This window comes from Euprymna scolopes, chromosome 6 (assembly GCF_053919585.1).
Source record: "Euprymna scolopes isolate OS-2025 chromosome 6, ASM5391958v1, whole genome shotgun sequence".
NCBI lineage: Eukaryota > Metazoa > Mollusca > Cephalopoda > Sepiida > Sepiolidae > Euprymna > Euprymna scolopes.
This window is the reverse complement of record NC_136487.1, coordinates 73,105,369-73,118,906: the sequence shown is the minus strand read 5'-3', so window position 1 is coordinate 73,118,906 and position 13,538 is coordinate 73,105,369. Positions and strand designations below refer to the sequence as shown.

At 32.8% G+C, this 13,538-nt stretch overlaps 1 protein-coding gene across 1 annotated transcript in view; it reads right to left on the bottom strand.

The window, feature by feature from the left end:
* Positions 1–13,538, bottom strand: part of LOC145277688 (brain-specific homeobox protein homolog) — a 193,117-nt gene that overhangs the window by 39,977 nt on the left and 139,602 nt on the right. Inside the window, exon 2 of the mRNA XM_080129373.1 lies at positions 9,730–10,049. Coding sequence (XP_079985499.1) covers positions 9,730–10,042 — 313 coding nt within the window. The 5' untranslated portion in view covers positions 10,043–10,049. The remainder of the gene's footprint in view (positions 1–9,729; positions 10,050–13,538) is intronic.

Sequence of the window (13,538 nt, the reverse complement as noted above, 5' to 3'; positions counted from 1 at the left end):
ATAATGAATTATCAGCTTCTTGGATTTTGAAACAGAACGCACAACGCATGCGTATTATCCCGAAAAATAATTAATTAATAATGACATTTGATAAGTGCTGGGCAATTGGCTTGCCTTTCATCCATATTTGACATTATAAGAATGCCATTCTCTTTCTCTCCACACCCTCTCTCTTTCTCTCTCTCCCTCTCTCTTTATATATACTAGCAGGAAGACCCAACGTTGTCCGGGATTGAATGATGATTAATGAATGTTTGATAATCCTATATTTTTATTGTCATCGACAGCAGTAAAATCGCCCATTATTAAATCAAATTGATCGATTGTCTACTTTAGTTCGAGGCACATCATGGTGCGCCGAGAGAAAGCTTCACACGCCACTATGCAGTGACCTAGTCCACAATACATTGTAATCTTCATTGCACTGTAGAGAACCTACTGTTGATTTTATAAAATTATTTTTCTAGATAATGGCTTGAATTAAAGTTTAAAATTCAAAAATAAAGTGTTGTGGTTCAATTGTGCTCTAAGCAGAAACAATCATAGGGAACGCACCGCTGTCATATCAAATAACCTACAGTTAATTTTATATGGTTGGCCTTTCTGCTTGTGTGGTGATAATGGCTTGAATTTAAATTTAAAATGAAAAAGTCAAGTATAATGGTTCAATTGTGCTCGAAACAGAAACATTAATTTCGAACGCAACCTACTGTTGATATTTTTATGCCGGACAGTTCTGCTTGTGCGGTGACAAAACTTCTAAAATACACTTGTGATGTTAAACAAAAATCAACAACAACAACAACAATAATAATAATAATAATAATGATAATAATAATGACTAGCAAAACCCGTTGAAATTCCAGGGTAGTTGAAAATTTTTAAAACACATAAATAAAATGAATAAAAAATAAAATAAAACAATGATGAATTTAAAACATTTTTTAGCCTTTTAAAGCTAAAAAACTGATTTTTAAAAATTAGACTTTTTTCAATGAACATTCAATACACATACATTGTTTTTTTTTCTTAAATTTTTTTATATAAATTATAAAGGAACAGATGTCAATTCACTTGCACATTTTTTAAAAAGAAACCATATTTAAAAAAAAAAACTTACAGTTTCCTCCAAACATGACTTTTTTTTTAAATTATAGAATAAATTAGCCAATTCGAAATCGTAAACAGACAGTCATGTTTATTTGGGTTTTTTTTTTTTGCAAATTTTTGGGGAAAAAATGGTCATAATGATTTTGACTGAGAAAAGCGACTATAAAGGGAGGTAATTCGTAATTAATGTTTGTAGTGTGATGACAGTTTTTTTGTGACAGTGAGCGTACGGATAAGTAAATTAATATTTAGATAATAATAATAATAATAACAATAATAATAATAATAATAATAATAATATTTATTATTATTATTATTATTATTATCATTATTATTATTATTATTATTATTATTATTCACAATACTAGAAGTATAAATAGTAGTTGTAATTTCTGTTGACGTTGAAGGTTGCCGTGATTAAATAAATCTGGTGAACAAATATTATAATTACTGTTGAAAATACTAATTACGAACAGCTTATTACTGCGGAGAGAATATTTATTATTATTATTATTATTATTATTATTATTATTATTATTATTTAAGTAATTAGTTAATTAATATTATTAGTTATTATTTACTTCTCGTGGACTACAGGAAGATAAAAGAGGAAAAGACAGAAAAAGAAAAAACAGGAAGCAAAACTTGAAACTAAAACAAAAGCTCGACTCGGGCAAACAACCGGTGCAATTATTAAAATGTTTACATCTTTATAATCGATCATGAGTTGGATAGCACGCCAAATTAAGCGAATCTTGCAGGCAATTAAATGGAGTAAAATATTAACGACGAAATAGAAATAGGTGGAAAAGAAGAAAAAGAAGAAGAAGAAGAAGAAGAAGAAGAAGAAGAAAAAGAAGAAAAAGAAGAAAAAGTAAAAGAAGAAAAAGTAGAAGAAGAAGAAAAGTAGAAGACGAGGAAAAAGATAAAAAGAAAAACGTGGCAGAAGATGAAGGAGAAGAAAAGAAGAAAATATAATGGAAGAAGAAAAAAAAAGCTGCTGCTGCTGCTGATGGTAGTGATGAAGAAAAGGTGGATGGATAGGGTAGTAGGGTAGGAGAAGAAGGTGATGGTGATGGTGGTGGTGGTGGTGGTTAGGGAGAAGGAGCAGAAGGAGGATAATAAAAAATAGAAGGAGAAGGATGTGGAGGAAAAGAGGGGGAGAGTAGAAAAAGAAGAGGATGAGGAGGAGAAAAGGAGTGTATGATTATTTGGGTGTTTGTGGTGGAAATTTTTGTTGGATTTTAGAAGATATTAAAACTTAAGACAAACAACGTTCAAACGGAAAAGAAGAAAAAGAAGAAGAAGAAGCGAAAACTTAAATAAAAATAATAATCACGAAAAATAAAAATTTTAAAAAATCTGATAAACAACGAAATAACAAACTGAAATAATTATATGGAAGAAGAAAAAGAAGAAGAATAAGAAAAAGAAGAAGAAGAACAACAAGAACAACAATAACCAAAAAAAAGAAGAACAACAACAACAAAAAGAAAAAGAAGAAGGAGGAAAAGAAGACGAAGAAGAACAACAACAAAAAGAAGAAGAACAACAATAAAAAGAAGAAGAAGAACAACAACAACAACAATAAAAAGAAGAAGAACAACAACAACAAAAAGAAGAAGAACAACAATAACAATAAAAAGAAGAAGAACAACAACAAAAAAGAAAAAGAAGAAGAAGAAGAGGAAAGGAAGAAAGATAAAAAGGTGTGTTCAATTATGAGAGAGTTGATGAAGGGGTTTTTGTTTAATTTGAAGATATAAAATAAAAAGCTGAAGGAAAACAACAAACGAGTAAAAATAACATGCTTAAACGAAGAAGGGAACACTGAAATAAACAAAAATAAAAAATTAAAACGATAAAGAAAACAGAAAGAACAACTGAAATAATTATCTACGTTTTATCGGAGCGGTTTGACTTCCTAATCAACTCGGCTTAATTAAAAGCAGAAAATTAATTATAAATGATAACTGGGAGGAAAGTGCAAGAATATTAAAACTGCGACCAATTTTTTTTTTTTTTTTTTTTGTGCAGACAGGAAGAGATATTGACGCATGCGTACAAAGATAGTCGAAGACATGCGTGTACAAAATTAAAACAAAGAAATAAAAGGACCACAGAGATAGGGGAGATGGGGAATGATAGAGGTAGAGAGGGTGTAAGAGAGAGAGAGAGAGAGAGAGAGAGAGAGAGAAAGAGAGAAAGACGGGGGATAAATAAGAAAGAAAGCCAAAAGACAGAAAAAGCAAAGTAAAGAAACAGAAATTGGTCGGAATGTGAGATATAATAAACACTGAGATGATTAAAGAGTTAGCCGATGTGATTTTGATTTTAATTTCGGCTTCTGTAAGGTGGACGGCGTGAATTGCCGATTGAGACGGGTTGGCGTGTGCTGGTATTTACAAATTTGAAAGTAATAGCTGCTAATATTAGTCTGAAAATTTTTTAAGTTCAACTCAAAAAGTTTCCCGTGTACATAAGTAGAATGGCAAGAGCAATTAATGTATGTGACTTATATCAATAGGTTTCAGTGATGGACAGACAAACATATAAACATCCCAATAATGAGGTAACGAATATTTAGAGAAGATGGAGAGGGTCTAACCACCACAAGCCGAGAGACAAGGCCTGTTAACTGATCTATGACGTTACGCTTAGGTAGCTGGAAGTAGGGAATAGGCGAGACTGTCGGTAGTCTCGCAATAGGAGATCGTGTTTCTGGTTGATTAATGAAAAATGGTGTTTCGCTGCGTGCTTCCAAGGTGCCGTAGAAAATGATAAACACGGCCCAGAAGTGTACGTATTTTCTTTTCCGAAAGAGAGAGAGAGAAAAAAAATTGTCTGTTAAGGCACGTGCGATTAGAAGGAAAATTTTAATCCAACAAAATATAGCAAAATAAGCGACGCTGTTTTTATCAATTTATAGCGTATTTAATTAAAAATGTAACGTACTATCAGTAAATAAGTAAATATGTCAAAACTACAACAAAAAACAAACAAACAAACAAATCAAAATTATCAATCCTCATCTAAAAAAAAATCCGCAACATAATTTTCAACAAAATCATCCATGTAATTTTTCTCTAAGTTCTGTTTAAAACGAAAATTTCTTCATTAGTAATTTTTTATTGTTTGATTGTATTGAAATTATTTGTTTGAATTTCATTTGTTTCATTTTTGTTATTCTTTTTCTTTTGCTGTATTTTATCTTTTACACATACAAACATGTAACTTTTTCACACACACATGTACACGCAAACACGCACGCACACCCACAACATACATATATATACAAATATGTACATATATATACACGTATACAAATATATATATACATTTTTTTTTTGCACCACTTATCAAGGCCCAGGAGCCACTCGGGGATAAGGGTTATTGTGTGTACAGTAATCAATGGGATAGTATCGTAGTAATAGTATTGGGGATTTGATAAGGTTGCCGTGATTAAAAAAGGGGGCGGTTCATCAGGAATTTGTTTGTGTTGGACTTGAAGATATCCAAGTTGAATTGTGGGGGGGGAGGGAACAGGCAAGCGGCAGAGAGTTCCACAGCCGTGCAGTTCTGAGAAAGAAGCTTTGGTCATGGAATCTACGTTTTGATTTTAGACACAGATAAAGAGTGGGGGAAAATATATATATACAAATATATATATACATACATATATAAATATATTTACACACATATAAATTTATATATATATATATATATATATATTAATATATATACATATAAACATAAATATATATATACACATATCCGTATAAATATATATAAACATATATATACACATACATATATATAAACACATAACATATATACATGACAAGACGTTGCAATCATCATAAATATATATACATATGTATAAGTTATTTGTTTTTTTTTGTTTGTTTGCTTTTTGCGATATGTTTTGAATGAATTAAATTATTTACGAAAGTGCATTTTTACCTAAATACGACTTTTTTTTTCTTTTTTACACAGTGATCACCACTTATCAAGGCCCGGAAGCCACTCAGGGATAAGGGTTATTGCCAGTACATTACGTTAGTGTGGAGATTTGATGAAGTGTTTACTTAAGGGGGCGGTTCATTAGGAATTTGTTAACGTTGGACTTGAAGACATCCAAGTTGTAGTCCGGTGGAAAGCAGGCAGACGGAACAGAGTTCCACAGGTGTGCAGTTCTAAGAAAGAAGCTTTGTTCATGAAATCCGCGTTTTGATTTAGGCACAGATATAGAGTGGGGGAAATTTTTCACAGTGGATTTAGCTAGACGGGTGTTTTTCGTGAAAGATTGGCGAGGGGGGACCAGAGATTGGAGTTCAGACGAGCACCTGCCATGGAAATAACGATAAAACAAGGATAGGCTCGCAACGTCTCTTCTGTGGGAGAGAGGTTGCAGGGTAGAGAAAAGGGCATCCCCCACTAAGCCACGAAGTCTATTTTGTACTCTTTCAAGGCAGGATAGGCTGTTTTTAGCAGCTCCTGCCCAGATATGGCAGCAGTATTCCATCCGTGGACGTACTTGGCTTTTATATAGATAGAGAATTGCATCAGTAGTGATATATCTTCTGGAGCGGTAGAAGGATCCCACTTGGGAATAATTTTCCCTTTAACCAATCTGGTACCCCCCACATGGGGTGCGGTATATATATTGTTTTTAAGATATATACATATGTATAAATATACATGGATATATACATATATAAATAAATATATATACACATATATATATACACATATATGAATATACGTATATATACACATATGAATATATATACATATATACACACACATATATATACATAAATATACATATATGAATAAGTATAGGTACGATGGTATAACGTTATGGGGAAAAACCTATAGAATTAGAAGAATATCAACGTTTCGTGCTCATTTTTGGGGGACTTTTTCAGGATGATAAAATGGTTGAGCAAAATTAAGTTAAAACATTGATGAACGGAAAAGATTTCCGTGTTTACTTTCTTTAAACGTGATATATTATAATGTCCGCACACTAGAAATGCACCTTTAAAGAAAGGTAACATGTTTATTAAAGAAAGGCGATCTTTTATAGTTTACACACACACACACACACACACATATATCTATAAATATACACACAGGTATATATCCATAAAGAAACACACACACACATATATATTTATATATATATACATATATATATACACACATATATGTATACATATATATATATATACATATATTTATATATATATATATATATAAAAGTGAAAGTGTCTGTCTGTGTGTGTCTGTGTGTGTACATTTCCCTACGCAATAACTCTGTCAATTTTTAGTCTACAGACTCGAAATCTGATATACAGGGTACTGAGATTTGGGAAAATCGATGTGATCGGTTTTAGGCCAGAAATTTTGTGAGTAAGGGGTTAAAGTTCAACGATTTGACCTTTAAACACTCTACCGAACTTATCCGACAACTTGGGGTCTACACACTTGAAATTTTAGATATAGGTTCCTTGGTCATGGATCTAACTTAATAACTTGATTTGAGCCCGAAACAATAAATTTTAAGGAGTCAAAAAAGGGGTCAAAGTTAAAAAAAAATTTGTACCTGTGCGGTCTCTTCCAAATTACTCAGACAATTTCTGATCTAAATATTTGAAATTTTACATAAAGGGTATTCAGAGATAGGGCAAGCTTTTTCATCGGTTTGGGTCGAAAATTTTTTGTTACCAATACATAAATGTATGTATGTATGTATGTTTGCATGTCTGCCTAAAACTTTCAATAGAGGCGACGGAGTTTACCAAGATCAGTATCGCTTTAAAGATCGGCCTTTCATACGACAAATATCGAAAAATTGGCTAAAAACATTAATATCTTCCCCTTCAACTAGGCACTTTTCTACAGGGGGGAGTGTAACTTTTTTCGTCGATATTTTTTAAAGTTATCCTCTCCTTTAGATTGTCTAGCCTTAATTTTTTAAAAAATATCGCTTCCGGTTTGGCGGTGGTCGTAACAGCATAGACGTTAGGTTTTTACCCCGTACTTTTCCTCCTTCGCGGTACGGGTTCGAGCCTGCCTTCCTACTATCACATTTTTTTTGCTTTTTTTTTGTTCAACATACACATCCAAACACCCGGGCAACGCCGGATTGAAATGCTAGTGTATATATATATATATATATATATATATATATATATATATATATATAATTGCCATTGCTTCATTTTGTTCTGTTTGTTTTTATCTGAATAAATATATAAAAATTGTTTTTAAATTATTCAGTTTTTATCAGATATATATACGTCAAAAAATGACATGATTTTTGTACAAAGCTAATACTTGAAAAAAAATTGTTTTGAAGAAAAATATCGCAATTAATTGTTGGTTCTTCACGTCTTTGACTAAATTCATATATTCTTATTTACCAGCAATGACTTAAGAAAACTGCCATCTCATTATATATGTAAACACACACACACACACATACACACACACACACACACACGCGCACACGCACGCGCATGCGTGTGTGTAAGGATATCATACATGGTATCTCATAATTAAATGTCGTGGAAATGTAGGGAAAAACAGAATTCGCAGAAACGAAACGCAATAAAAATACGAGAGATTTACCGGTTTCATTTGAATCAGCAAACGTCTTTAGGAAAAGAAGGATAGCGAAAGAGGAAAGGAATAGTGTATGCAGTTACGAAACTTGTAGATCTCCCCAAGACTGGCAGAATATCTTTCAGAGGCCGGCAGCAGAAAACCAGGTATGTCGTCAAATAAATGTGCTTATGTATTTATGTCTAACACACACGCACGCAACACACTTAGACGATCACGGAACGTAAATAGGCTGTAAGTGGAACAAATGCTTACAAAGACTAGAGGACCTCACTATAGACATTTAATAACACGACACACACACACACACACATACACACACACACACACACACACACACATATATATATATATATATATATATATATATATATATATATATATATATATATATATATTAGACGGTCGGACGTCAGTCTCTGGGGTCTCGGTTTCGTAGGGACAACGAAACACGGCTCACTGAATAACTATATAAAAATAATACATAATGATGATATGGTTATATATATATATATGGGTATGTTTCTTTTTATTTGCTTACACAGAGACGGTTAACGTAAGTTAATAGTAACTGCCCTAATTATTTATTGTTTTCGAGCGTGGTATATACAAAATAGACAAAGCTCCGTCTGTGTACCCTCTTGTGCAGACCTGGCGCTACAATAAATGCTCACCGATGACCGACTTGTGAGTTTTAAAAGCTCGGATATTAGCCACTTTTTGTGCCTATATATCAAAAGGAGGAATGTGTTGGAAATTTCCAACCTTCAAACGCTGAATGGTATGCCCCAGATAGATTAAAGCAATAAACTAACATAGGGTATTGAATGTTGGAGATACCATCGTTCCAAAAAGGAGGGGAAAGCGCTCCTCGTTCAAAACATCATTCGAAACTTAGTTGCAAAATAACAACGTCAAAATGACTGTAGAAATTCCGTCTGCAAATTCTTTGCTTTTATCACCAATAAATGCGAGCGCCAAATACACCGGACATTTTTGATGGCCCACGTGGATTCTACTTTTAAAAGCAAGGATTTTATCCTTTATACATTTTTTAATTGACCTAAAGGGTTTCAGTTATGCTTTCAAGTTCAGCATCTAGTTCTGTACTCGAACAAATCAACAAAGCCCGATGTACTAAGGTTTTAATCAGATATATTTTCCTGATTTTAGGAGAAAATGGATCCCAGCTAATGTATTGACCTTTGAAAGTAGGTTTACTGTATACGTCGGTGATGAAACTCATACCTGATGTTTCAACAAGGACATCTAAGAACGGCTGAGCCATTAACCTCACACTCCATAGTAAACATCAATATAGAATAAAGCAAATTAAATTATCGTAGTAACCTCTTAGCTTCCACACAGAATGTACATATAGCAAAAATGTCGCTAATAGTGCATAAAACGAGACTCTAAGTTTCATAGATAGCAGCAAGTCTGTCAATTGAGCTATGGAAGCACAAAATTGATACAATTCTTTCACTATTCTTCAAAACTGCTGACTTATATATTTGGGCAAAATATTAATATTTTTTGTTGTTGATATATTTTTCTAACATATTTCCGGTTTTTTTTTTCAAATATAGTTACGTTTCCTTTTTTAAATGTAGTATATTTAAATGTACTTTATTTACATATACTTTATTTAAACCTGCGCAGTCTATTATGATAAAAAATATATCAACAAAAAAGTCTTAATATTTTTCCCAAATATATAAGTGAGCATTTTTGAAGAATAGCGAAAGTATTGTATCAATAGCTCAATTGACACAGCTGCCGCCATTTTTGAAACTTGTAGTCTCTTTTTTATGCATAATTAACGACATTTTTGCAATATGTACATTCTGTGTGGAAGCTAAGAGGTTGCTCCGGCAATTAAAGTATATGTAAATAAAGTATATTTAAATATATTACATAAAAAAAAGAAAACGTAACTATATTAAAACAACAACAAAAGTAAAAAAAAAAAAAAAGTTTAGTTACCTGTGTTTGGCACAAGAAAGTTCTGATCCGTTGAGGCTCTTGGTATGTAAAGTTGGTTTTGGGCAGCTAGGACTTGGTGAGGGTAGAGGGCAGCGGCGGCTGCGGCAGCGTGTTGCATGGAATAGGGGTAAGCGGCAGCGGCGGCAGCTGCAGCGGCCGCCGCACCATATTCTGGAAACGGTGATCGTCCCAGGTTGAGGCCTTGGTAATCTCGTACTTGCAGCCGTTTAGGCTTGTTTAGTAAGATGTCCTCAATAAAGAACGATGTGTGTCGATTGCTGTGGGGATCGGAGTATGAGCTCAGGTTCATCATTGGAAATCTGAAGAGTGCAATAATAATAATGAAAATAATAATTCTGAATCCAGAGACTAATACACATGAAGTACAAACGCTAACAGGCCATATAAAAAGTACAGAAGAAGTAAAAACAACAACAACAACAACAACAAAATAGAGAAAAACCACATCGAATAATAATAATAATAATAATAATAATAATAATAATAATAATAATAATAATAATAATAATAATAATAATAAAACTGAATTTGTATAATCGTTAGTTACGTCCCTCAAATAATTTGTAGTGCTGGCAACAATTGGTACCACATCAAACAGTCAAGAAGGGTCGAAGATGATGCAAGAATTGAAGAGAGAAAACACTAACCAGACCTCCACTAAATAAGTTTGAAGAGGACTGCAGCCTTGGGAAAGTTGATTATCACCCAAATTGCAGTGATGATCTATGGTCATTAACAAAGAGTAGTTAATGGTAAGCGGCCATTGCGATACAGCAAATTCATTTGCAAAGGCAATCCAAAGGGATGGAGAGTACTAAAAATCTGGAAAGACTTGTTGTCACACAGACTCCAGGGAACATCACTGGTTGTTGTCAGTGAGCAATCCATGATTATGATCTGTGTGAGAAGTCCTAGTGAGTACCAATATTAATAATTATAATATAGTGGCGTCTACATCGGATGGCACCACACCAAAGAGTCGTGAAGGATCCAGGAGTACCGAGTAGGATGAGGGCTAACCATACGTCTACTAGAAAAGTGCAGAGATCACTAGGAGGACATCAAACCCCACAGGGAATACCAATGGCCGTTGTAAGCGTAAAAGTCAGACGAAAGTGGCTGTTGCGATAATGTAAGTAATCTGCGCTGATTATAAAAAGAGAAATCTGGGGGAGACTTGTAGTTCCTCAAGTTCCAGGGAAAACAACACTGATTGATGACTGGTGACTGCTTGTGTGAGAACTAGTGAATGCATATTAGTCATAATAAGGAAAACTCCATAGAAAGAAAATTGGAAATAGATTAAAAGAAATTTTAATCAAAAGGAAAACTTAGAGTATGCAAGGGACGGAAATGATAACAAAAAAAGCTGAAATCTTAAGGAAAATCATCGAATGCGGAAGCTAGCCGACATAAATTATGAACACTGACCAGCCACTTTAAGTTACAATAGAAATAAAACAAAAACATGGAATGACTGCGATATGAACGACAAGGAACTGAAACTGCAATAAACTTCACACACACACACACACACACACACACACACACACACACACACACACACACACATATATATATATATATATATATATATATATATATATATATATATATATATATATACCGTACATTGGGGTAATTGCGCCAACTAGCTAAAAGTGCTCTTTTGGCAACCACGTATATGAAGAGCACGTTTTTTAGTGTGCGCAATTACCCCCAGGTTTAGAGCACTTATCCCAAAGTACGATATATATATATATATATATATATATATATATATATATATATATATATATATATATATATATATATATATATATAAGACAAGATAGCAGCCCCTGATTGAAATTGTCCGATGTGAGTTATTTTGGTTCTTTCTGAATTTTACATATTATATAGTTACGCATTTTCCTCTTTGAGAACTTTCTGGTTTTTTTTGTTTGTTTTGTTTGTTCCCCCCCCCCCGCTGGTGAGTCCACGAAAGACATGTCTAATAGTGACATATAAACATTAGTTATTGCTTGTAAAGGAAACATCTGTAAATTGTACGGATGTTTTATTTTGGAAAGATGAATAAAACCTTAGAATCTAGATGATAATAAAATTGTTGTGTGTGTATATATGTATCCATATAATTATAAAACTCAAATGACCTTGTAACGAGTGATGTAACCCACTTTCCGGTTTACGACATCTGGTTGCGCATGTGCGCATAAACATTAACTCATAACAACATAAACAAATAAATACAAATCGCTTCTTTTGCAGATTTTGGCCTGCGCACTGAAATATTAACGTTATTATTTCAAAATTATTATTTAATATGGGAAGGGTGAGGATGTTTTGCAACTATTCTGTATTACAAGTATACTGTCGCAATTTTCTTACAAATAAATCAACTTTGACCCGTTGACAACGTATTGTTTTACTGTGTACGTTTTCAGCGTCCCAATTGTTTTTTTTTCGCGTTTAAATTATCTAAATAATTGTTAATACTTTCTGCAGTTTTTTACATCGTTCATTTCCGTAATGTGTTAAAGTTATTTTAACGCAATTTACTTACAAGTAAATCTACTTTAAACTTTGACAACCATAAGAGCATTTTACAACGTATTGTTTTGCTGTGTACGTTTTCAGCTTCCCAATTGTATTTTCTTTCGCGTTTAAATTAAACGATATATCAAAATTTGAATAGTGCAAATCTACCTATAAGTATGGCAAACCACTTATAATTCAATGGTTGTAAGTTTTTTCTTTCAAAAATAAACAATTATAAACAGAACAACTCATAGAAATCTATTTATATTCTTTTTTCATTTTTAATATACTTTCATATCAATATTTCTGTTATGTCACAAAAACTATTTTCTTTACGTTAGAAGTATCACGCTCATACATTAATTCCATTGCTAATATAACATACTGACCCAACGGTTCACGGGTAGTCTAGTATATATATATATATATATATATATATATATATATATATATATATATATATATATATATATATAATTAGTTATATTTTTTGGAAAAAAAGATTCCAGCATAGTGCTCTATTATATAGAAAAATCCGAAAATAAGAGAGTATTATTTTTGCTTTATTTACAGAAAGTTTAGATGATATAAGTCATCGGTACCGGCGGTTTCAGACCTGATAATTGGGGACCATTTTAGATACTCACATGAAACTCTCTTCAAGTGATACTCATCGGCTGAAGAGAGCTTGATAGGGGTATCTAAAACGGTTCCCAATTATCATGTTTGAAACCAACGGTACCGATGACTTATCAAAACTTTTTGCAAACACACACACACACACACACACACACACATATATATATATATATATATATATATATATATATATATATATGTGTGTGTGTGTGTGTGTGTGTGTGTGTGTGTGTGTGTGTGTGTGTATATACTACGTCACGAAACCATGATATCTAAAATGTTCTACTTTTTGTACATTTCTGTCATCAATAATATATAAATATTACGCTCTTATCATTTGCCACGTTTCACCAGCGCCTTCTTGCATTTGACGTAAGTACCTAAGTACGTAGCACTAACTTGTTTTCAAATGGAGAATTACAAACTTTACTTATTTACTTATCTTACGTTTTAAATACTCCACTCTCACCCATCCTCGTTGCGTGTTTTCCGTATGTATACGTGTATGTGTGTAGGTATGTGTGTGTATGTGTATGTATGTTTGCGTGTGTATGTGTGTGTGTTACAGTGTGTGTTATATGTACATATATCTTCCCATACATAGGCAT